General features: G+C 31.7%; 1 protein-coding gene across 1 annotated transcript; it reads left to right on the forward strand.

Moving 5' to 3' along the window:
* Positions 1-6: 6 nt before the first annotated feature.
* On the forward strand, positions 7-12,416 carry LOC124364505 (serine/threonine-protein phosphatase 6 regulatory ankyrin repeat subunit A-like). The gene is given in 3 exon segments (XM_046820047.1): positions 7-167; positions 7,503-7,888; positions 7,890-12,416. Coding segments are annotated over 3 exon segments (1,218 nt in total). The 5' UTR covers positions 7-137; the 3' UTR covers positions 8,692-12,416.
* The last annotated feature ends 12,493 nt before the right edge of the window (positions 12,417-24,909 follow it).

Here is a 24,909-nt window from a genome sequence, read left to right on the forward strand (position 1 = left end):
GTTTAACTCACCTTTTGCCGGTAGAAATAGTCAGATATATTCTCTCTTTTTTGAGTGATGACGACATTCAAAGTGTAGTGAATGCTACAAACTGTTGACTGGAAATATCTCATGAACAGGGCAAGATCTATCGGGGTATGAGTGTTTTCAAGGAAACTAGATCACAAGTAAGTTACCTTATATAAATATAATCAATCGTTTATGTACATTCTTATCTATAAACAGTAGCATTAATCATATTCATGTGTTAGTAAAGTATAAATAATCCAAAACTGAAATAAAATAAGCCTTAAACTGTTTTAGAAAATATACATGGTGTTCAAAAAAGGGTGTCAGGAACTGTTCTGATTTCTATTATCTATTAGAAATTAATGACTCGTCTTATACCTGAACATATTTGCAAAACATAGAAATTATACAGAACGTATACTACATTGTTTATCGAATTAATTATATTAATTTATATTGAACTTTCTTTGTAACTCCAAAGGCAATTTATTGACAAAATGTGAGATGGTGCACAACGAATAAAGTGTCATAATTTTATCATATTTTGCATATAGGCTTAAAATGATGGTAAATATTTTTTTTGTTTCATTGGAAAGCGATTAAAATTAATAGGGCAAAAGCAACATATTATAATATAGAGTCCTTAATTGGTAGTAAATAAATTAATAATATAATTACACTTTAAAAGCTCTAATAAAGAGTTATTACAGTAGATGTGTTAAAAACTTGAAACTAAGTGGATAAAAAAAAATTTGTGAGCAAATGTTCAACAAAAACATAATTATAAAAATATGATAAAATCAATCACAACTACATGACTTTATCAAATATAATGTTACAAAACAATTTTATTGGTTTACATTTTAAAATACAAAAAATTTAATTAAAAAACTCAATTTAATGGTTGTTTTTGTATTTTGAAATTCTTGAAGATCATTATTTAACTACTATGCTAAGAACACAAGTCTCGAATATTTTGTTTAATGTTGTAAGTTTAAATGTTTGTATGCATGAATAATTACAATCAAATTTGAGTGAATAAGCAAATTAAAAAAAGTACAATTAGCTTGAGAATTCACTTGTAAACAAACAAATTTCTAAATTTTGTGAGTAGGGCTCTTTTTAACTTCCGGGATGTTTAATACACCCTCGAATTTTTTCTAGCTACGCCACTGTATATAACGAGGTTACTTTATTATATTAGACTTCCTTACGTCTTGTTAGGTCTTTCGATATTCTGTTGTATTGGTTTATTTGTATGTAGACAAGATTAATTGCCTGTCATTAATTACGTTGTAAAATCAAGGTTTAATGAAATCAATTTAATTGTGCTGCATCCTGCAAAATCCAGCTTTGAAAATGTAATTTAAATATACGCATGCTGTACTAAACTACTGAAAGGCGTTTAACTCAGAGTATTAACTTAGCTAAAAACACAGTGGTACATTTTAAGAGATTTGTTAGATTAATTGCCTGTTTTTAATTACGTTGTAAAATCACGGTTTAATAAAATCAATTCAATTGTGCTGCATCCTGCAACATTCAGCTTGAAAGAGTAATTTAAATATTATATGTGTGCTGTCCCAAACTACTGATGGGGTTTAACTCAGAGTATAAGCTAAAAATACAGTGATACATTTTAATAGGTTTGCCTGGTACTGAACTAAATTAAATCCAGAGGAGTATGGAGTGAGAACGCATGGAACTGCTCATTCCACTATTCCAATACACGTGCTGTCTTTGTAGTTGGCAGGAGGAGCTCCTCCATCCCCATTCTTTCTGTCCAAAGTGTATGATCACCCCATCCAGGTGGCCCACGAGGAGCTCGTCTCAGTGCCATTTCAGTAGTTATGCAGCCCAGTGATCTAATGTAGATAGTATGTTTAATGTTGAGACAGTGCCGTATTCACAAGCCTACTCGATGCCATTTCAGTAGTCATGGAGCAGTGGTTCACTGTACATTGTGTGGTTAATGTTGAGACAGTGCCGTCTTCACAAGCCTACTCGATGCCATTTCAGTAGAGCAGTGGTTCACTGTAAATTGTGTGGTTAATGTTGAGACAGTGCCGTATTCACAAGCCTACTCGATGACATTTCAGTAGTCATGGAGCAGTGGTCCACTGTATATTGTTTGTTTAATGTTGAGACAGTTCATATTCTCAAGCCTATTTGATGCCGTTTACTCAATGCCATTTTAGTACTCAGTTTCATTGGTATTTCATTTTGAGTCGTATAAAACATTTTTCATCACATAATTCCTTTTTGCTATGGGTGAGTAACTGTAGAACGAGTTCAACTATAAGCCTACAGGTTGTTGAAGTTCAGTCAGAACATTGGACAATATTGAGCAAATGAGGTAGGTTGTGTTAACTACTAACCCATATCGACCGACATATAAAAAAGCTACAGCTCTTGAAATGCCTGCTAGGATACTGAGATGAATACTATGATATACACTTACTTAATTGTTACTCAATAAATTGTCAGAAATTTTCGGAACAGTTGATGGATGATAACAACATTCTTATAATGAATAATGATCTAATGAAATATGTCATTAAACTACATTACAGATATTGGTCAAACCCACAAGAGTTACACAAACACCCTTTGCACAGTGCCAAAGTTACATTATGGTGTGTGTTAACCAAGAGGGATCATTTTGTTTTAGTAAGATGGACAAACTAATTGTGAAACAAGAGCGTTACCTGAGAATTATGGACCAGGTTTTTCTCTGACCTGAAAGGAAAATGACTAGGCCTACCTATGAAAACATTTGTTTCCAAGATGAGGCAACTGCTCATACAGCAAATATCACCATGGATTACTTGACATGGTGGTTTAATGGTCATTTCTTGCAATGGTAACATCTAAACCTCAGTGATTAAAACCTGATGTGATGAGATTAAATTATAAGTGCACACAAATAAACTCACTACAAGTTTATTACATTTGAAAGAGGTTACAGTCAATTCATTACGAAATGAGATGTTGCGAAAAGTGTTAAACAGTTTTATTGAAAGGCTAAGAATATATGGTAACAAATAAGACATCATTTAATTGATAACATCTTCAAATCATAAATAGCATCATTTGTGCTTTTTATATTTTGTATGATTTAACATCTAATGTATTTTTTAAGAAAGAATAAACATGCAGAATTATTTATTGGCTAAGCGATGGCGAAGCCTATCACTCAAAGGGATGGAAAATTTTCATTTATGTCTGACTGCACAATGTCTCAAAAACATACTGACCTCAAGACTTAAAATTGTAGATTTTTGTACAAAATGTATCAATAAATCCAATAAGACTAGAAGCTGAAATTGGATAACAAATAACCAACTTATTGCAAGTTTAGTCCGACCATGCATATCCAAATCTCAAATTTCTTCACAATAAAGTAAATGTTAAACAATGAAACAGTGGAAATAAATTAACACAGTCAAAATATTTGTTATTTCTTCAATTGGCAAACTTTTACCTCTTCTACAAATAGTCATTTCTGTCACTTTCTTGTACAATTATTACTTTTTAAGATATTTTGGTTATTGTAAATGGCTGCCATTTTGAATTTAATTTAATCAGAAGGAGATGGACCATTGTTTGAATTTGATTTTATGTTTTATGTTTTATTTATCCAAGGAACAATATCTTAAAGTTTGTGTAGTTTTGTTACACCCTCTATTTCAACCCTAAAAATCATTTATTAAAGTTAGAGAAAATAAATTTTATGGATACCATTAATAATGAATATAAAAATAACAATTCAATATTTGTCTACTTCCAATTATTATTAATTTATTATCCTGTATTTTTCTAGATTGCTAAATTTATGGGTATTTTTTTAGTAAAACTATAATTTTCAATACTATCAAAATATTACAACTCAGCGTACATAAAGAACTTCATTTGGAGGAGGAGCAAGTTCAATAAAAGCTTTCCGCGAATGCCTATAACCCATGGTTGTGCACCTGTTCTTTGAGGTCCAATAGGATATTGTTAGCGATGTGGTATTTTCTATTTTTTAATGCTTTATAATGTCAAGCTGTCGCCTGATTGGGATAATTTCCTCTCCTTAGTTTGAAAGTTCTTTTGACAATTCAAAGCACTTTCCAGTAAAATTTAAAATATTACAAATTATGCTTGGCTACTTCTTGTAACTGTTTCATAGTTTTGCAGTAATACTTCTTGAAACTAACCGATGTGAGTTATAGAGAATGGACTGGAACATGATATCCATACAATTTCCAAGGACTCCTTGATAACACATACTGAGTGCACTAAATTAGCTTCAAATGTAGAGCTGCTTTTTCTGTTGCAGTCCATATTTCTATTTTTCCCAATTCATATAGTAATTGGTTGTTTGGTTGTAATTGGTTGTTTGGAGAATAAACAAGAGAAAAGATTAATCGTTGCCCAAGATGTAAAGGTCTTGATTGTCAAAGGGCTCTTTTATGGGTTAGTTATAGTATTAGCAAACTTTCAACATCTTTAAGGTGGTGCAATCGATTTTTGGGTTGAGTAAGTGTTTTTTGAATGTTAGTCACAATCCTTCAAGGTAACCTTCCTGAAGACAGGAAACAAAACTTTTGTTATCATTTTCTGAGGAATTGTAGGCATTTAAGTAGTCCATTTTAAGGAAAAATATATTGTATATATTCTGGAATTATAAATATGTTACTCCCTCTGGTAGAATGATATCTAAAATTTGGCGATTTTAAATTTGAAAAACATATTAACCTTTTGGAATCTATTTATTTCCCACTGGGTTGACTCACCAGGTCCAATTAATTAACTTCAAGTGATTATGCGCATATTATATATATTCAATATTCCATATGCACATTTCACTATAAACCAATAAATTGTAATAAACTCTTTTTTTTGAAGAAAATACCTACCACCATTGTTTTGAAAAGGTAACTAATGAAAAATAAAATAAGTATTCAGTATTTTTTTATTTTTAAAATAAATTATAAATACATTTATGTTTAGGTTATTTTACCTACTTTATTTCTTTCTGAGTTAAAACTGTAAAGAAGTAACCATCATAAGTATTAACCATGTTCTAAACACCTACATAATTAAGATTATGGCTTAGAAAACATGTCATTTGAAAATAAAAGTATATATTGTACTATATATACAGCGTATTTGATTCAGTAAAGATCCCGATTTTAGTTTATGATAGTACGTAGTACTAATTACGTTGGTAAACTGTAGAAGTGGATTAGTTCTTGTGTTATTTTGAACAAAGTAGATTACTTGAAACATTGTTAGGCCTACATAAATTACTTGGGTTCTTTTACTCTTCAAAACTGAATATTATATCAGTACGATAATAAAAAAAAGTTGTCACTATAAAAATGGCTTATTGAACTGTAAATAAAATTAAAAATGCAGAATGGACCTATTTAAAAATCATACATATCACCCTATAGTTATGCCTACTCTTTGTAGTGTGATACTTGTCAAAACACAAGTTAGGATGGAGTCCAGGTTTGCGTGGGCTTAGGCCTAACCCTATCTGGTGCTGAGGTTATTAAGCCTTGTCATCTAAATCAACTATCACTTACTACTGTGCGTCAGTATAGCATGACCAGTGAAATGTGTGAAGGAGGTGAGTGTGTGGGGACACAATCTGGGCTAGAGGAGTGGATACGATGCTACTATTGTAGCTAAGCGTTTTTAGCTCCTGGCTTATAGTGGTGGCCGTGGCATTGTATTTATAGGAGTGTCAAAATCAATGGTTTGCTGGTATCGTATTGCATTTGTGTATTGGTTATACTTGTACTGTAGTTATATTAAACTTGCTAAAGATTTGTTATTTAATAAAAATTATGGTTTTTAATCTAAATTTTCCAAAGAGCTATTCAGCAGCTGGACCGTTGTGCTTACTGTTAATGTTTGCAAGGTGTTATTTGGTTTGTGCTAGGGATTTTCTTGTCTTCTTTTTTGTCATCTACTCTGGGATAAAAAAGTATAGTTTTAACATTAACTATAACTAACTTGTGGCACCCCACGTTGAGTGCCATTTATCGAGGTTCCAAATATTATGAAGGTCAGATAGCAGCTGCACGTTAGTGTTAGTTGTATATTGAAGATCAGATGTCGGTGTTGTACTATGTTGATTATTTGCCTCACGTTGTCATGTGACGTAGTTCCGGGTTTTCCAAATTTAGGTTATGTTAACTGGTACATGTGGTCTGGTCACTGAAGATGTTGAAATCCAATGTCACTGAAATAAATTAATAGTTTATGTTAACTGCACATAAAAAAATCATGATTACTTTTATCACTAAACAATGGTAAATGTCCAGAAAAATCCTGTTTCCTTCACAATATTTCCATAGCCAAAAACGAATTTCAAACAAAGAACTGCAAACAATTGTTTAGATTATGTGTAAAATGTTATGTTTGATAAGTAGATAATTTGATTATGAAGTGATTTCAATGAAGGTCTAGTCCAGTCAGTGAAAACATGGTAAACTCACCACTTAGATGATTTCTACATTTCCTTGTAATTTACTTATATACATTTATTTTACATATTTTAATTTAATTCTATTCACCAATTTAATTCACTTGAACATGTGACTTTGATGAACCGTGTAGTGTAACACATGTTCTTTCTCAACATGATGATTAAAATAAAGTATGTTTAAATTTTATTCTTACTACATTATATAATCTCCAATTGCCACTTCTCAAATGTAAACATGATCAATTTATATAAAACATGTACTCTTTCACACGAGGACTACTAACATACTTCCTGTTTATATCACCATTTCAACTAGAAAAAAGGCTTGGCAATCGGCTATAGTTGCCCGGTCAACTCACAGGAAGTTGTGAACTTTTCAGTCTCCGACCCTATCTAATACGTTTTGCCTTAATTTTTGTTATTATTGCCAATAGATTTTAAATATCTTTAGTGAATATCGCAACTAATAACTCAAATTGATTCCAGTATACTTATCTTATCTATTAGTTTATTAATTATTTTAGTCTTACATGTAATAATCAGCTGTTATACAAAACAACTTTTGCTCACTGATTTTGGTGCGAACTATTTAAAATTTAAACTTGAACATATTGATCTGTTACAATATTTGTCACAATCAATTTAGAAAATGTACTCATGGTGAAAACCAAGTATGTGCACCCACATTGAAAGATAATTCATGAAGAAACGATGGCTTCACTTAGTGCCAACTGATAGTAAACATTCCTACTGGAATAGATGAATTTTATTGATACAATGTGTCTTTCATTTTAAGTAAATATTTTTCAATTTAATGAGTTTTTTGAATTTCAAATTTCAGCAGGCGCCATATCTGCCTTTATGCTCTTAACGCATGCTTGTTTGAATTTCTAAGTGCAGCGTATCATGTGCTACACCCACAAATTTGGTGTTAAATTTATAATTTAATTTGAAACAAAATTACAAAAAACCCATGTTTATTGATTTATGTTTTATTCTGTTTAAGATTATGCCTATTAACATCCGATCTTCGAAAGGCCGGTCCCTACTCCACAATGCAGCAATCTACTCTTCGATTGAAGAATTGGAACTCTTATTGAACTCTGGGTTTGATGTGAACTCCAAAGACGACAAAGGTTGCACTCCCCTTCATTTTGCTGTATTTGTAAACTTTGAATTAGGAGTAGATTTCTTACTAAATAGAGGTGCTAATGTGAACTCAAAATGTTTTGGTGAAGCTCCCTTACATATTGCTGCATGGAAGCAAAGAAGATCAATTTTTGAAAAATTGATTGAAAGAGGAGCAGATGTAAACTGTCAAAACAAAAATGGATTGTCGGTTCTCCACATTGCAACCATACTCGGTTCCCTCCCATTTGTTGATATTTTATTTAACAAAGGGAGTTGATGTGAATATTAAAGATTTAAAAGGAAACACACCTCTGCATTTTGCAGCTAAATATAAAAGTATTGAAATAATCAAAAGACTTTTGACTAACAAAGCAGATGTAGATAGTAAAAATGATAGAGGCCAAATCCCTCTTCACCGTGCAGCAAAGTTTTGTCCCTACAGATCAGCTATTAAGATGTTAATGATAGGGGGAGCTGAAGTTAATGCAAGAGATAAAGAGGGCAGAACGCCAATGCACTTTGCGATAGATAGGCCTAATGGAGAAATTATAAAGGAGTTGCTGGAGTGGGGTGGATCTCTGTTTATTAAGGATGAAAATGGTGACCAACCATTGGAGTGGGTTTCATGTACGTGGGTTGCGAATTATGCTTTTGAAAGGAATTCCATGCAATTGAAATGTGTCGGATTTAATTTTGATCCCATAACAAATTTTTATGGTACCAAAGATAATTTTTGTCTACTATGCAAAAAAGAGGCTAAGAAAATGAAACTGCATCGTTATGGTAAAGATTTACTCAGTGATGTTTTTGATAAATATGGTGATCCGACATATTTAGCAAACACAAAATTGAAACAGGCCTTTGAGTATGATATTGAATTAGAATATCCAGTGTATGGTTCCCTGTTAAGAGCGATATATGGAAGAGCGATAAAAAGGGCAGCTTTATTAGATATAGCTCAGTACAGTTTAACTGAGTTCTTGCCTGTTGAAATTGTCAGACACATTCTTTCTTTTTTGAGTGATGACGACTTACGAAATGTGGTTAATGTGGTAAATTGTTGACTGGGAATATACCATGATAAGAGCTAACTATTCAGATAAGGATATCAGAAACCAAACCCACTTGAAAATTGTTAATAAGTATCGTTATTATGAATCATGGAAAAATGCCATGATGAGAGCTGACTATTGAGATAGAGCTGTCAGGGACCAAGCTCACGTGAAAATTGTCAATAATCATATGTGTTAATAATGATATATACTATAATCTCTATATATAACATACTATAATCATAGTTTATATAAGTCATTGATGAACCTTTGTTCAATATTTGGGCAGCGTGAACCACGTGGTTTCCATTTTAATAAAAATGTATGTTACCCATAACTGAGATATACCAAGGAGAATTTGAAGTTAAATAGTTGGCTGTAGGGAAACGCATTATATTTTTAGAGTTGTTTTGCAGAGGTAAATTTTGTAAGTTGTTTTTCTTTTTCCGTAGCTTAACATTGTGCATTATTTATTTAGTTTAACTCATTATAGTTCATACCTTGTGTATAATGTATTTTATGCCAAAATAAATTTACACAGAGCTGATTTGAAATCTAGACTGATGAATTAGAATATAACTTTTCATCAACTGTAGGTGTTATCGTATTACAGGAACATAGGTGTCATATCTAAAAAGTTGTATTATGTATGCCTATTAACTTTTTGCATTTGATAATAATTATTCTAGTTCCTTCCGTTGGTAGTTAATGCTGAAAACAAGTTTTAAAGATTTTAAGATATGTTTGAATTTACAGATTTAAGCTGTAGAAATGGACCGTAAAGTCAATTAGATTACCTATAGGCACATTCAATTCTTAAAGTCAAATCTCAGACAGTAAAAATGCTGCCCTCAGAAACTATCTAGATTGGAAACTACCACTAGACAACTCCTCGAGTACTGAAGTAGCCTGTTTATTTTATTAACAGGATAGAAAGCAGTACATGGGAATAATTTCAAATCGATCATCCCATTCAAAACTGGAATAGTTATAAATAAAGATCGCATTCACTAGTTTATCTGGTGGAGTGAGAAAATCTTCATGTATTACTAGTATTCTGCTGAAGAATACTACGTTTCTTTTTTTAGAGGAACTTAATAGAACAGTGTTCAATAGCATCCTGATGGCTACTTCCTAAATCATCCCTTGTATTGTGTTACTCAGCTCTTCTGAGAGAGTGTTAACAAACAATTGACCCATTCTCCCCATTTCAAACGGTCTTTTAGTCAGTACTAATGAAGCCTCTTAGTTATATTTAATGCTATAATAACTACACTTATCGTTCAAGACCACCTACACAAACATTGGGAACATGTTTAAAAGACCAATTCATTCGTAGATAATTTATCCATAGAAAGAACAAGACAAAATTTTCCTTCTCAGAGAGAACGATGTTTAAATGCTCTTGCCGATAGAATAGAATAGAAGATCTGAATTTTGATTATGAAATGACCTCTCAAACAATGAGCCAAATGTTTTATGAATGAACTGTGTAGTACAAAAGGATAAGTTATTGACTGACACTCAGCCTCTAAGCTTCCTATTGATTTTGACATTATGTGACATTACTTGCTATATAAAATTTATGTGAACATTACTACATCATAATGCATTTACAGATTGTTGTTTATGTACATTATATACGTGTATTTGATATTTTTATTTTAATATACTGTAGTTATTTATATACAGGTAATTGGTACATAGTGTTAAATGAACAATTGGGTTATTCTATGCCATTCAACTTTCCCTTTTGTATCAGTTTCACACTCATAAAACTTACTTTGCATTTGTAAAGATAACTTTTTCACTTAATATTTGGCAGGAATGTTTTGATTGCTTCTCTTCTTCACTAGCTTCTTACTCCACAGTTCAGATTTCCTCACAGGTGTAACTATGGCTGTGAGAGTTGTAAACTGCAGGAAAATTTGTTAATCCTTTTTGGCCGATAAAAGGTTTGGTAATTTTTATGGTACATACTTTTGAATGAATTCACTACTTTGTTGTACTGAAAAACAAGAAGGTGAAAATATGGAAAATGCAAGTGTTTTATAAATACATTAAAGTGTAATATTACAAATATATACTTACAATTATTTTCTTATCTTATTAATTACAATAAAGTTGTCATCAGTATAACATTATTTAATAATTAAATTGTATGCATGAAATTAAAACAAACTGTTCTTTGCTTGTTTTGTTTACTATTAGATTACTATAAAAACAAAAATAATTTTAGTATTGTAAACAACATTTTCAGTTTCTGACTTTATTTTCTGTAAGAGTACAAAATGTATGTTGATTGGTTGGAAAGTAAGTATAAAACATATAGTTGAACAAAACTACACAACGCAATTGCCTGTATAATGACACAGCTGGAGTAACGTGACTGATAGCTATTACATGATGTGAAAATGGTCTAGATGACTAGATGACCACATAAATATTTGTAGAAAGGCCATAGAGAAGTTGAAGAGAATATTTGTTTAAACAAAAATTACAGTTTTTAAAGGTAGATTGTCAGCGTTTTGCTCTGGATATTGTACCTTCATTTTATGGTGTACATTAGTTTCACTTTGCAAAGAGAATTGTTCTAGAAATTTATTAGAAATGAGCTTATTGTTTTATTTAACTTGTTTTTAGTTTAATTAAAAAAAAAATATTATTGTAATTTGTTAAATTTCGTCAACCAAAATGTGTCCCCATATACTGTACATTGTACACTGATTTAGATATTTAATTCTTTCTATTCAAATTCTATTTTAGCACTTAATATTACATGTTGTATTAGTCCTCAAGTTATTTTTATTCAGATTATTGTAAACTATATTTATTTTCTTGAATAATAAATATCTTTAATGATTCCTTGCTTTTACTTTGAATGTCTGATGTTCTATTTATAGATAGTATCGATGAAAATTTGTTTAACTGTGTATATTTAAAATATTTAAGATTATGAGTTATTTCAATTATGTCATTGATATTACTGTATTAGACCTCATAAATAAAACTCCTATTTTTTAGCTTGACAGATGGTTAAATTGTAGATGTTTAATTTTATAATTTGTTTTCACCGAGAAGTGTTGATTATTCTGACAATATGATCTTTCTGTAAGTGGAGTTCTAAAAACTGTTAAAATCAAGATTCAATGTTAAAAAAATAATGTTATTTGTGCTTATATTGAAATGATGTTGTTGTTGTATGACATACTGCTTAACCATTTATATAGGCTGATTGTCAACGTTTTGCTCTGGATATTGTACCTTCATTTTATTGTGCACATTAGTTTCACTTTGCAAAGAGAATTGTTCTAGATATTTGTTGTGGATGTGGTGTCGTTTCTACACCTTTTACTATTAATAGTCTTACTTAGTATAGCCATTGTATACCTGAAATATACTTTATTCACTCAGACAGCACCTGATAGACAGGTCTGTTATGTTTAAATTAATCTATAGCAGTACACTGTAGCTTTATTTTGGCCTAAAACAAATTTATATTTAACTTTACAATGTATATCTATGCTTAATACTTGTGAACTAATAAATAAAATACGTAAGTATATTGTATAATTTCACGACTATAAAAAGATTTAGTTTTGATTTTATACCTAATTTTCTATTGTATCTTGGACTGGTTGATGGAATCTGAATTTTTTACAATTTATACAAAGTTGTGCAGTCTGAATATGTATGTTATCTAAATGATTTTGAAATAAATTAAATTATATTTGTAATGAGTTTTAACCTATATCATCCCCAATATAAATTATGAATATAAATATTTTTTCACTAAAAAGATTCTTTCAATTTAAAAAATTTCAATCTTGCACAATTGTAATAAATAAATGAGAAACAAAAATATAACACTATTTAAAAAAACAATTTTATTTGTACAGTAATTTAGTAAATATATATATGTGTGTGTGTGTGTGTGTGTGTGTGTGTGTGTGTGTGTGTGTGTGTGTGTGTGTGTGTGTGTGTGTGTGTGTGTGTGTGTGTGTGTGTGTGTGTGTGTGTGTGTGTGTGTGTGTGTGTGTGCTTGCGTGCGTGTGTGTACTGTCATAAATCTCTTACACAGAACAGGACTACATTTAACAGGCTCTTTCAATTAATATTTGCAGTAAGCAGAAATATGTTTTTAATGTAATTTTTTCAAGATATTCTAGTGACACTTTGACCATTGACCTCCAAAACTTAAGGTACTGAGTTTCAAATCTAAATTATTATCTTTTATGAATTAAAATTATTAAAAAAAAATGTTTTTAAAGTCATAATTTACCTTAAATTGACCTCCGACATTAGAATTCCTATACTGTTATTAAATATTCTACAAGGCCTATTTTTGCTCGGGGTGGTTGGTTTGAGAAAGGTTTTTGTTCTAAATCATAGGTTGCGTGATAGACAATTTTATAGGTTGTGTTGCACTAAACACTTTCACACAAAATAAAACACTATTTACATTGTGCAATAAAAGAGGGATTGTTTACATTGAGTGCTTTTTGTTAATATGGAGACTACAAAATTTGTTTTAAACATTACTAGGGAAATATAAGACAGAACCCTTAAGATTCTTTTTTTAAGATTTTTAAATATTCAAAAAGTAAATGTAACAAAAAACCAATACTTTATTTTTTCAACATGGCTTAATGTTTTTCCCATTATACATACTGCATGGGTGGTCTGCCTTACCCGATATACATTTTCTTGATCTGCGAAACAAGGCAAAATGAACTAATTAATCGCTAATTTAAACTTCGGAGAGTCGTGCAGGACAGCGTTTAAAAATTTGCAACTGTTAACTTTGCCATGTCTCTACATCTTAGAAACAACCTTATATTGTTTGTCTAAATGTGCCTTAACCAGAGGACGAGACATACATGAATATGAGACAAGAGGCAGAGATAACTACCGTTCGGGAATGCACAGAACGGTGGTTTATGAACATTTGCCTTCGCAGGCAGGTGTTAATTTTATAAACAGATTGCCAAACAAAATTAAAAATGCCTCAACGCCCAAGGTGTTAAAAACGCGTATCAAACTCTGCCTGGCGTCAAACGCTTTCTACAGTGTTGATGAGTTTCTGGCATTCAACTGGGAGACCACGCGATGAGGAAACTGACTCCAGCGCGGAAAGTGGGCGTAATTGGCATGGAATGGATGGGGAGTGAATGTTTGAATGTTGTAAGTTTAAATGTGGCCTTGATGTGGGATGAATGAAAAAAATTTAGACATGAAAATTGACGTTTACTATGCAATGTATATTGTCAACTGCAATTAAACGATTTGATTTGATTTGAACTATGGAACAAAAATACCAAGTCTGGAGTAAATTACAATGGCCATAAATATACCCTTTTCATGTTCTTTCTTGATTGTGGCAACAAGGCAAACAACATAGATGTTGGAAATATAATTGACTTTAACCCAGAATGAACGAGCAAAGCCTACAAAAGCATGGGATAACTGATAGTACGTATCTTATATTTTAATTTTGGAATTGATAGTTAGAGTAATACAATGTCAATACTGTGTAAAATTCAATATTTAAAATTCATTACATACAAAATATTTATTTGTTTAAACTTGTTAAAATAAGAAATGATAATCATAAGAATGTCTATGGCAAACCTCAACAAATACTCAAAAGAATGGCAATGAAAATTTTCCATACTTCAATCAACTTCGAAACACAATTCTAATTTAAAAAAATTGAAATAAAAATTAGTTCTTGTAGTTACATTTTTACCTTTACTCCATTCAATGTTCAAATGTGAAAATAGTATGCGTTTCAGTTATAAGATAAATATTCAGTACTACTAAATATATCTCATGTCCTTCACCAAGCTAACCACTGGTTTTCATCTAATGGCCTGTTGCCGTTATAAAAAAATAATAATAAATCACACATTTTTATTTTCTCTTTGCAAAAATCGTACATTAATGAAGTATAATTTAAATTTACAGTCCTGTGTAAGACGGTTGGGTAATAACTTTTTAAGATTCTAAGTTGACTTGAAAACCCCATGTTCAAAGTGTCTGTTGTAGGCTGTCAAGAGTAATTTTTTTGCTGTGCCACCTTACGAAACTTGTTCCCAAAGATCTTAAATCTGCATATTATACATTTTTTCATAGCACTATATGGTACGGAATCACCCTATGGGGTAACAGTCATGAAATTCAAAAAGTGTTACTATTAATTACAGAAAAAGGCTGTTAAACTCCTCCTTAACTACATGTAACCTATTTTTTTTGGAGGAAGGTATTCTTACAGTTAGCAACCTTTATATTTATTCATGTCTGATTAAAGTAAAACAGAATCTTGGTAACTTTTCTCTTAGAATAAACATTAATCAGTATCCTACTAGAGACAGCTTATATTTAGATTAGCCTTACTGCAGATTAAGCAAATCACAATCTATGTATTCTTTTATTGGTGTCCGTTTGTTTAATCAATTATCTCTTACCAGTCATAACATTAGTCGTAGTAAATTCAAATGAGTGATGTATAGATGGCTGTTAACTAGACCTTTTTATAGTATAGATGAATATCTGGTACTTTCTGTGATCGATGTTTAATTTTAATTTTAAACCTATCTGTACTGTAGCCTACCTAAATGTTTAACTGTCTGTTATTGTACTATTTATTATTGAATCTTTTACCAATTTATTCCCTGATAAATCAGTTATTAATTTACTTTCTGTAGAATCCGTTAATACATGTATTTATTGTTGATTGTCCATGCTTAGTTAAACGTAAGATACTATTGTTTCATCTCAGCCAGTTAGGATTTCACTTGAATTAAAATTTAATTTAATATATTGTGAGCTAATATTCTTTGGTGATGATGTCAATGCATTTTAATGATGTTATGATGACTAATAAATATCCTTGATTCTAGACTGTTTATATATGAAAACACTCTTATAATTAAATTTTTATTGATTTAAACATAAAGTGGTAACCATTTAACTTAGAATTTTTTGGTAGTAATTGCATTTTAAGATTCAGAAAGAAAAATATGATTTCATACCTCATTCTAATGTCTATTAATTAAAAGGTAGTGGATTGAGCTCTAATAATTAATTGTGATTGTTATTATTTAAAAAAGTATCTCCTTTTTATAGACCATGTAAAAAATTCATTTTGAGATTAAAAAATGACCACACTACAATTAATAATGTTCTACGAAAATAACCACGCATATAATGACACGGACCATGACTTACTAATTAGTCAGTCAGTAATTACCATGACTTAAAAAACACACTGTTCATAAGTTTATTCGGTATATGGCATATGCAAATAAAAAGATTAGAACACATATTGTTAACTAACGATAAAAATTAGATTAAGACGAACAATTGATGCTGAAATCATATATTTAATACTTCAAACGTAGTTAATGGTATGGATTCCAAACAAAGTTGGTGCTGTGGGTTTTGGACAGTAACTGTCCCAAAGCTGAGTCTTGGACAGTAACTGTCCCATAGCTGAGTCTTGGACAGTAACTGTCCCATATCTGAGTCTTGGACAGTAACTGTCCCATATCTGAGTCTTGGACAGTAACTGTCCCATATCTGAGTCTTGGACAGTAACTGTCCCAAAGCTGAGTCTTGGACAGTAACTGTCCCATAGCTGAGTCTTGGAAACAAGTGTGTTGTTGTCTTGTTTCACCTTTGAGGCTAGTAAATAACTAGCTGTATCCGTCTACTATCAGCTATGGAAGTCTCACCAATCTTTACAAGCAAACTGCTCATAGCGCTAGAGCAAAATGCATCAGTTTCCAACCTAAGATCAGAATGTTGGATAGAGTTTAACACCTTTAGAACATTTGGACTGACTGAAGAATGTATCTTTAAAAACATAATCAGAAGTGGTAATTGAAACATACCGGCACATATTATTTTCAAATCGAGTCAAACTAGTTCTAACCACACACAAAACTTTCCCACAAAAAATTCTCAACACCATCATGTTTCAGGCATTTTATTTTTATCTGTTTAAGATGAAAAAAAATTATGCACAGCCATGCCTATTTCTTAATGAGAAAAACACAGCAAAAATAATCTACAAACAACAAACTGGAGCTAGAGCACAAAGTGATCTTTACTTATAGTTGCCCAAAAGTGAGCATTTTCTTTCTCTTAATATTGAATGTATGATAATTCATGGCCACAAATGCTGTGCTGTCTTAGGTAGCTTTCCCATTGCCCCAATGAGCCACATTGTGAGCAGTGGGGTCACAGCCGAGAATCTGAATTTGAAGAATTGTATTGTTTTCAAGTAGCCTTACTTGAATGCAACTAACAAAGTTATTTAACATTACAAAAATGTATAATCGAAGTATAAAAAGGAATCTTCTACTAGTCAACAAGATAAAACCAATGTGGTTATCAAGGGAGGAAGATAGAGCTTTCTCTTATGAGGAGTCTGTTGCAGAAAAAGAGTTTTGGTCAAGTATCAAGAGGCAGTTCTGTTTGAACGTCACAGACACTTCATAGCATTGCACACACTCATCTGTTCATTCCTGTTACAATATAATCAAAAGAGTGAACTTGCACTAGAGATTAATAAATAATTCTATGATTATTTATTGTAGGTATAACATTTATTAATGTATGTCATAAAAATTGGGCCAACAATAAAAAAAAAACCATTGGATTTTTTAGTTATTTTAAAATGGGTTGGGAATCATTTACTTCTCTACTTTTACTCTGAAAAACTCTGTGTTGGTTTACTTTTTAATTCATTACATTGTGAAACAAAAGATCTGAGCTAAATGGGAGAAATGCTAATACTTGGATCACAAAACTAAAAAATACGTTAAAAACTGGGAACAATACATCTATTTTTTATTTCAGTATTAAAATAAACAGTTCCGACTTTCATGAAGTGTTTACTCTGATAGGTGTTGCAGAAAATGTTTTAACAGATCTTAGGTTTTTTTTTATCACCTAGCTTTGTAAGACATATTTAAGAGGACCTTTGAAGAGTGCAACGAATTCCAACACACAAGAGGGGTACTGTTGCTAATTCAACCACTCAACCAACCCTCATACATTTAGGTACATTTAGGTTTTTTTTTTGGAACCTTCATACATTTAGTGTAACAAAAACTCTTATTTAATGTTTGTTTTGTCAATGCACGTTTTAAAATAATGTGTAAGTGACATTTTTTTCAGACGTTTTTCCATAACAAAAAAATTGTGAAACTAGTTTTCGCTTCACATTACATTGGAAAAAATGTCGAAAAACTCATACACACATTTAGAATCCCTAGGAGACTAAAGAGATACTATTGCTGATTTTAGAGGACCTTTATACCTGAGTGTGATAACAATTTCTGACAACTAGAGGGACAACACTATTGCTAGTTCTAAAATTCTTAAAAAAAATAATTCTGGTAGAGAAACATCTCTATTTTCAGAGAAATAAATTATATATCTCCTTGACTGTAGTTTGATTTAACTTTTACCATGTGTCAGATGGTTAACTTTCAAAATTGTAAGGCTGAACATAAATTGAACTGTGCTACATTTATTATTCGAAATTTTCAGTTGTTATAATGCTCTCTCATTTCATCTTTCACAAAAACAAGTAGGGCTGACATTTCTTTTGTAGGGCAAATTCCTCTATGAATTTCATGAAATATATTATGTACTTATACAAAGGATAGAGAAGACTACAAGAAGAGATAGAATAAGGAACGAAATAACCAGAGAAAGATTGAAGGTAGTTTCACTGCAAGAGACAATGGAAGGAAGAAGAATACAGTGGATGGGGCATGTGAAGAGGATGGGAGATAATAGAATGCCTAGAATAGCACTGGAGAAGGAGGAAGGAGGAAGAAGACCAAGAGGAAGACTGAGAGGAAGATGGGAGGACCAAGTGTGGAAAGACATAGAGAGAAGGGGACTACAGAAAATACAGGTGGATGAAGAGGAGACCTGGAAGGATAGACTAAAGTGGAGGAGGCTGTGTACGACGACGACCCGTGAGAACGGAAACGTCTGACGATGATGATGATGATGACTTATACAAAGGAAATTGGCTCTCAGCTCTTACAACTATAATGGTCACATTCTTTCGACCAACACTCTGATCTTTAAGCTTAAAAATGAATCCTGCAAATTTTCATCTTCTGTCATTCAGATTGTTTGACATATAGAAAATAATCCTAAAGAGATGGGTAGTAATTTTAAACATAAACAATGCTAATTTGATGATCGCTTCTTAAAACTTTGTTAATATTGAATCACATATGTGTTATTTATGTGGGGCTGTATGTAATGAAAGTATTTGGTTATTTTTAAAGGTTATTAAAGTAGTACAGTAATAAAATATTTATCACTCCAATCATTTTTTATCTTTAATTTCCAAATATACACCCATGTCTCCATATTTAATTTTTCAGTTATAGATCAACGAGTTGACAACCAACATAGCCATACCCTTACAAACGGCTTTATACCAAGTAATCTTGAGTATCTTAACCATCGAGTACACAAGGGTGCATCTGTTGCAGTCAATGTGTCAAACAAAAATATAGTAATAAATACAAACAAGTAAGTGAAAACATTTTATTTAACTAACAACATAACAAATTTTAAAACTTGCATAGCTATGGTACCCCCCAGCTCTTAAAAATCTAAATATAACTTGGTATTAAGATGGCTAACAAGTGAAAATCTTTGTTTATAAATAATACTTTTATATATTTCCGAATGGGTAGTAACTACATACAATTTGATATTTTTTAATTGAGATAATATCTAGAACTAAAGTGAAGCAATAGACTTAGCTAGAGTTGTCTCTACAAAGTACCAAGTAACAATTAGCCAAACCAACAAGAGACAGAGAGAGTGCTGTGTGAAGGAGGCTCTCAGACTCTTCTGAGCATTTATACTCTGGATTATCTTGTATTGGGGTCCACATGAATGGTTTCAACTTTAAAACATTTGTTTATTATTGATTCCAGATTTGGTTTGAGTTTGAAACCAATACATCAACCGTGGGTTGAATGATGAAGACAGAATTAGAAAAGGTTACAACTTCTCCCCATGATCAAACAGTTGTTTTTGTAAAAGTTTTTCTCATACACTTTTTAAAAACTACATCTTTCAGGTTTGTTTCCTTCAAAGATGTAATGACACTCTTCCATTTTGATACAACACTGTATAATAAACTTTTCTTGTAATTGTTTTTTACAGTTTGAATGGCATTTTTGTCCATAGGTTGGAGTAACGGAGTTGCATTTGGTGCCAAAATAAAGTGAAAATTTTATCATCCTTGGATTTTAGCTCTTCATCATCAGAATGTCCTGGAACATTGTCAAGCAATAAAAGGGCTTTTACAGGAAATTACTGTGTCTTCAAAAACTTGTATTGATTGAACAAATTTTTTATGAAACCGTTCCAAAAAACCCCCCCCCACCCCCCCCCCCCCCCACCCCCCCCCCCCCCCACCCCCCCCCCCCCCCACCCCCCCCCCCCCCCACCCCCCCCCCCCCCCACCCCCCCCCCACCTACATGGTAAGTATCATTACGTTCTGCTTGGGACACTAACTAGACTGGCTTATAAACGTGTGCTCTTTAGAAGTCAAACTGAATAATTTAAATTCAATTTTCATATCAACGTTTCATACATTTTCATTTTTTTAATAATCAAACAAACCTCAACTAAAAAAAATGGTTTACATTGAGGTCTGAGACCAAAACATAGGACCGGAAGTCCCCTGCCTTTACCTTTTCCTCTTCCGATCATCGCCTTCCTGTCTCTTTATTTCAGATGAAACGCCGCGATACCACAGGAAATGCCGACATTCATGTTCTTGTTAGTATTCCATTTTAGCTTTTGCGGGTGTAGCGTGTGTGCTCTTGAATTGTGTGCAGTGGCAACGCCTGGTTTCATTTTACCTGTCTGGACTTCGAAAATGTTGACTGGATTGATTCCATTTTTAGCAGCAATCTATTACCGTATGTTATAGGTTTCAAGTACATGTTATGTATTAAATATTTTGCACCAGAGGAAGAGGGTAGATAGAAAATTAACTTAATTTTTCAAATTTAGGCTAGTATTTATTAAAATTAGAGTTGGTTGTATTTTAAAGTACGTTTGTTACTAATTAAAGTCGTACGTTAATGAAGTATTTAAAAGTACGCTTTCCAAGCAGGGTGAGTGGGGCTTGGCGAAAATATTAAAAACCTTTTTAAAACAGCATAGAAATTATTTGATCTAACAAATATTCTAATTATAGTAAAATCGATAAAAGAACGCATCGGGGTCAAGCTTTGAAAATAATCAGGTTTAATATTATGAAGAGTGGTCAGCTGACGTGTTTCTAATCTTGAACCTGACCCGACTGTTCTATCTGAGTTTACTATAGTCACAGGCAAAATATACTCGACTAATTCAGTCTATTAGATAGTGTAATATTGATATAGGACTTTAAAACTATTTGTGATGGAAACGTGTTTCCTATTGTTTATTTGATATTGCAAAGTGTATAGTAAATACTTCTTAGAACACAATATGAGTGCGTGCGTGTGCGCGTGTGTGTGTCTACGTTTCGCTGCTGTAGATCATGACCCGTGGTATTCCACTTCTTTATATGCACAAGAAATTAGATTGTCGCAAATTCCGTTTCAATATTAATTTTACAAATGTTATTAAAATTTATATTTTATTTTCATTTAGTTTATATTTGATCAACAAGTTGCCTCATAATTATTCAAAAGTGTCTGGTGTGCGGCGCTAGTTGCCGTGGAGTTCGCACTCGCTCGCAGATCCCTGGGCGGAGAGAGATACACTGAAGTTGGTTGGTTCATTAATATGGTAGTTCCTTGGAGAATATTCATGTGCTGTATATTATACAACAAGTTGGAGCTTCAACTTGTAGTGTTGTGTTTCAAACTAATAACAACAAATGTGTCCTCCTCTAGTTAGCTCTTGCTTTGTTATAAAATTTAGGTGACTGGAATATTAAAATGGATGATTTTATTGAATTATACAATCTACTAATGCTATCGCCGCCTTTGTTTAACATTTAAAAGATGTCATGAATACTCTAAATTTAATTCGTTAGTTTAATTAAAATATTTGTTTGCCTCAGAGATGCTACACGATTATTCCTACTAATGTTAAAGTTCTGGAAGATAGGTGAAGTTCTTTGAAGCTACATAGAATCCGTCCTGTCTGGTATGAATATGCAAAACATTCTAGTATATATTTTATTTTTCCTAACTGTTATGAAAAGCAACAAAACTGCATAAGCTAAGCTGTGACGACGAGAAATTCTCACAATTGACGTAACTCGTTCTGTTGTCAATTTTTTAGAGTTTGGAAAGTTGTTTGTATTTGGTTCTTTTGAAATTTGTAGAAGAAGATGGATTCACGTCGTCGAAACGTATTGTTCTATTCTTAAAACATAGCAATTGTCTGAAATCCCGTTATCCTTTCTAATCATCCAGCCAATACTAACTCAAGCAGAGGACACATTTTGTTAGGTTTTTTCTAAAATTAAAGATTGTGCGTGTCAGTTTGATAAGTATTTTTTATCTTCCTTTGTAAATTTTAAGTTTTCAAAAACCATTTTATAACAGATATTTGTGAAGAATATCCATAAGTAGCTATATTTGTAGCTGATAATGCGTACCTCAAACTAACACATAAACAATCTACATAAAATAAGTCAGCCTGACTGTAAACTCAAGTCTGCCAACTGAACTGTTATTGGTTAAATAATCTACTACTTACTATCTATCGTTAGCAAATTTGCTTTAATTTATATTAACAAGTATAAAGGAAAAATATCCAATATATAATAATTATTCGCTTGTTTATCAATGATTTTTTAATACTTTTAACTTGTTAGGTTTACGGAAATTGAGTATAAAAAAAGTTTCATAACCACTTTCAATATACAAAATTATATTGAATATATGTTATCTTAAGAAGGAATGATTCTCTAGACTTTTTTTTCCTCTTGCAGAAGTATGTAATAAGACATTTTTTTGCAGTAATTCTACAAAATTTGTTGCATAACTGAAAATTTTAATAATTTCTAATTTTAATAGTGTTCTTTTTTTGTAAGAACGATGTCAGATATGCGAAATCCTATTATTCTTTCAAATCATCACCAAACATGAGTTTTATTTATTCATGTTTTTATTATACTTAAAAAGAATACTGAACAATAATTTACAATTGAATTGTCCCTGCAAGAAAATTTTGTCTGAGCATTTGATATATAAGCAAGACCTGAACCGTTCTACACTAATAGTAGAGTTCTGCAAACTTGCATGTACTATGTACTCGAGGGAGAGTACAAAGGCAACCGACAACATGCAAACTTGACAATGACTTCGCCAAACTTTCGCACAACGTGTGGCACAGCCCTAACTTACATCAAATCGAATATAAACTTACGGTATGTGCAATTGAATAGTAAATCATAATTAATTACAAACCGGTTTAGTTAGAGTAAGAAAATAACCAGATAAAAATAAAAACTTTTGTAAAAGTATACTTTTTACTCTAAAGTTGCTGTTTGACATCTAATCTGAATATAAGGATTGTTTTAAAGACCATTTTAGTTTTCTTATGTTAGAATTAAGCTTCTCAGACTCGTGTATAAATATACATTTCCTTAATTGGGGAAACAAAGCAAAACCAACTATTGAACAACACTTACTAAGACCAGAATAAATTAAAATGGCCTTAAATATACAATTTTGACATATTTTCTTGATCGTGGCAACAAAACTCAAAATTAGCGTTGGAAATATAAAATAACTCGAACCAGAAGTGCTAATATACGTGCAAAGGCTACGGCATTGTGTGCAATGCCGTTGGTAACTGCTAGTACATTACAACAGAATAAAGTAGAAAATGACTTTATTGTGAAGGAAGCCAAGATAAGTACAATGTCTTAGTAAGGGAAAATAGACACTAAAAATATTTAAAAAACCATTAAAAAGTCTGTAACGTACATTAGGTTTTATGCTTCACACAAAATTAACTTACTTTTAAAAAGTAGGTATGATGATTCTAAAGAAGAAAATTTTGAAATTGGGAAGATTTTGCATATTTAAAATTAGGAAGACACAAAATAAACGTCTAACCAGCCCACTTATACTAAAAGCGTTTGAAAAGTGGACAGCCTCAACTAATGCTGGCCATAGAGCAGATGGCTATGGACGGCTTTTGTCCCTACAAACCGCATTACTTAGGGGTTTAACATCACTAACGTGCATGCAGAGTGGTTGCTCCATTACATTACATTGGGGTGATAGTTTACATACAATAAGGCCCATAGACAGTTACCTTCTAGAGCGAGTTACTGCATTAAATTAACGAGATCGCAACAATCTATGTTCAACATTCATATTCATGAAACTGAATGGTTAGAAACGATGAAAGTATTAAAAAAATTGCTGAAAAGACATACTATAAGAAAATAAAACCCGTCGTTGCGGCTCCTGGAAAGATTTACAACAGTTAAACTCTAATACTAATACTTAAGGTACAGCAATTAAGTTATTATTCTGATTGCATTTCATGTATTTGACGAGTGATGACGTATTTCACTATGCACACAAACCCTTAAAATGTATAAAAACTTAACAATTATATTGTAATTAAATATTCTTTTTAAATTTCGAACTGAAAGAAAATTTGTATATAGCATTACGTGGATATTTTAGAAAATTAAATGCCTATGTAGATCTATCATTAAAGTGTTGCAGATCTTTCAGCAAAAATAAAATAATGTTTAACAGATTCTGAAAAAGAAAGTTAACTAAACAACTTAACAACACTACAAATGACAAAAACTAAACAACAACTTAACTTAATAGATAAAACTTGGTTCTACGTAGGAGGAAGATAAAACTTTTCACAATAATTGTAATTGTAGAAGACCGTTATAGTTGCTATACGCAAGTTATCAGGCATGAGTTTTTGGTCTTGCCACCTCGTTCTGTACCGGATCTTTTCTGAATTCTGTTTGACATGATTGTGCGAAGGCTCTGTCCATAGTAACGGACAGAAGAAAGGAGACCGGCCTCACGTACTTTTTAAAAAATCTATGCACGCTTTATGCACGTTTCGTAATTTAATTTTTTTTAAAGATATGTATTAATGTGCCAGTAATAATATTGGACTTCATTACCCTTTAGTAATTAAAAGCTGACAATAATACCACTTCGATAGCATAATTGTATAGA

The sequence above is a fragment of the Homalodisca vitripennis genome, chromosome 6 (genome assembly GCF_021130785.1).
Source record: "Homalodisca vitripennis isolate AUS2020 chromosome 6, UT_GWSS_2.1, whole genome shotgun sequence".
Classification (NCBI taxonomy): domain Eukaryota; kingdom Metazoa; phylum Arthropoda; class Insecta; order Hemiptera; family Cicadellidae; genus Homalodisca; species Homalodisca vitripennis.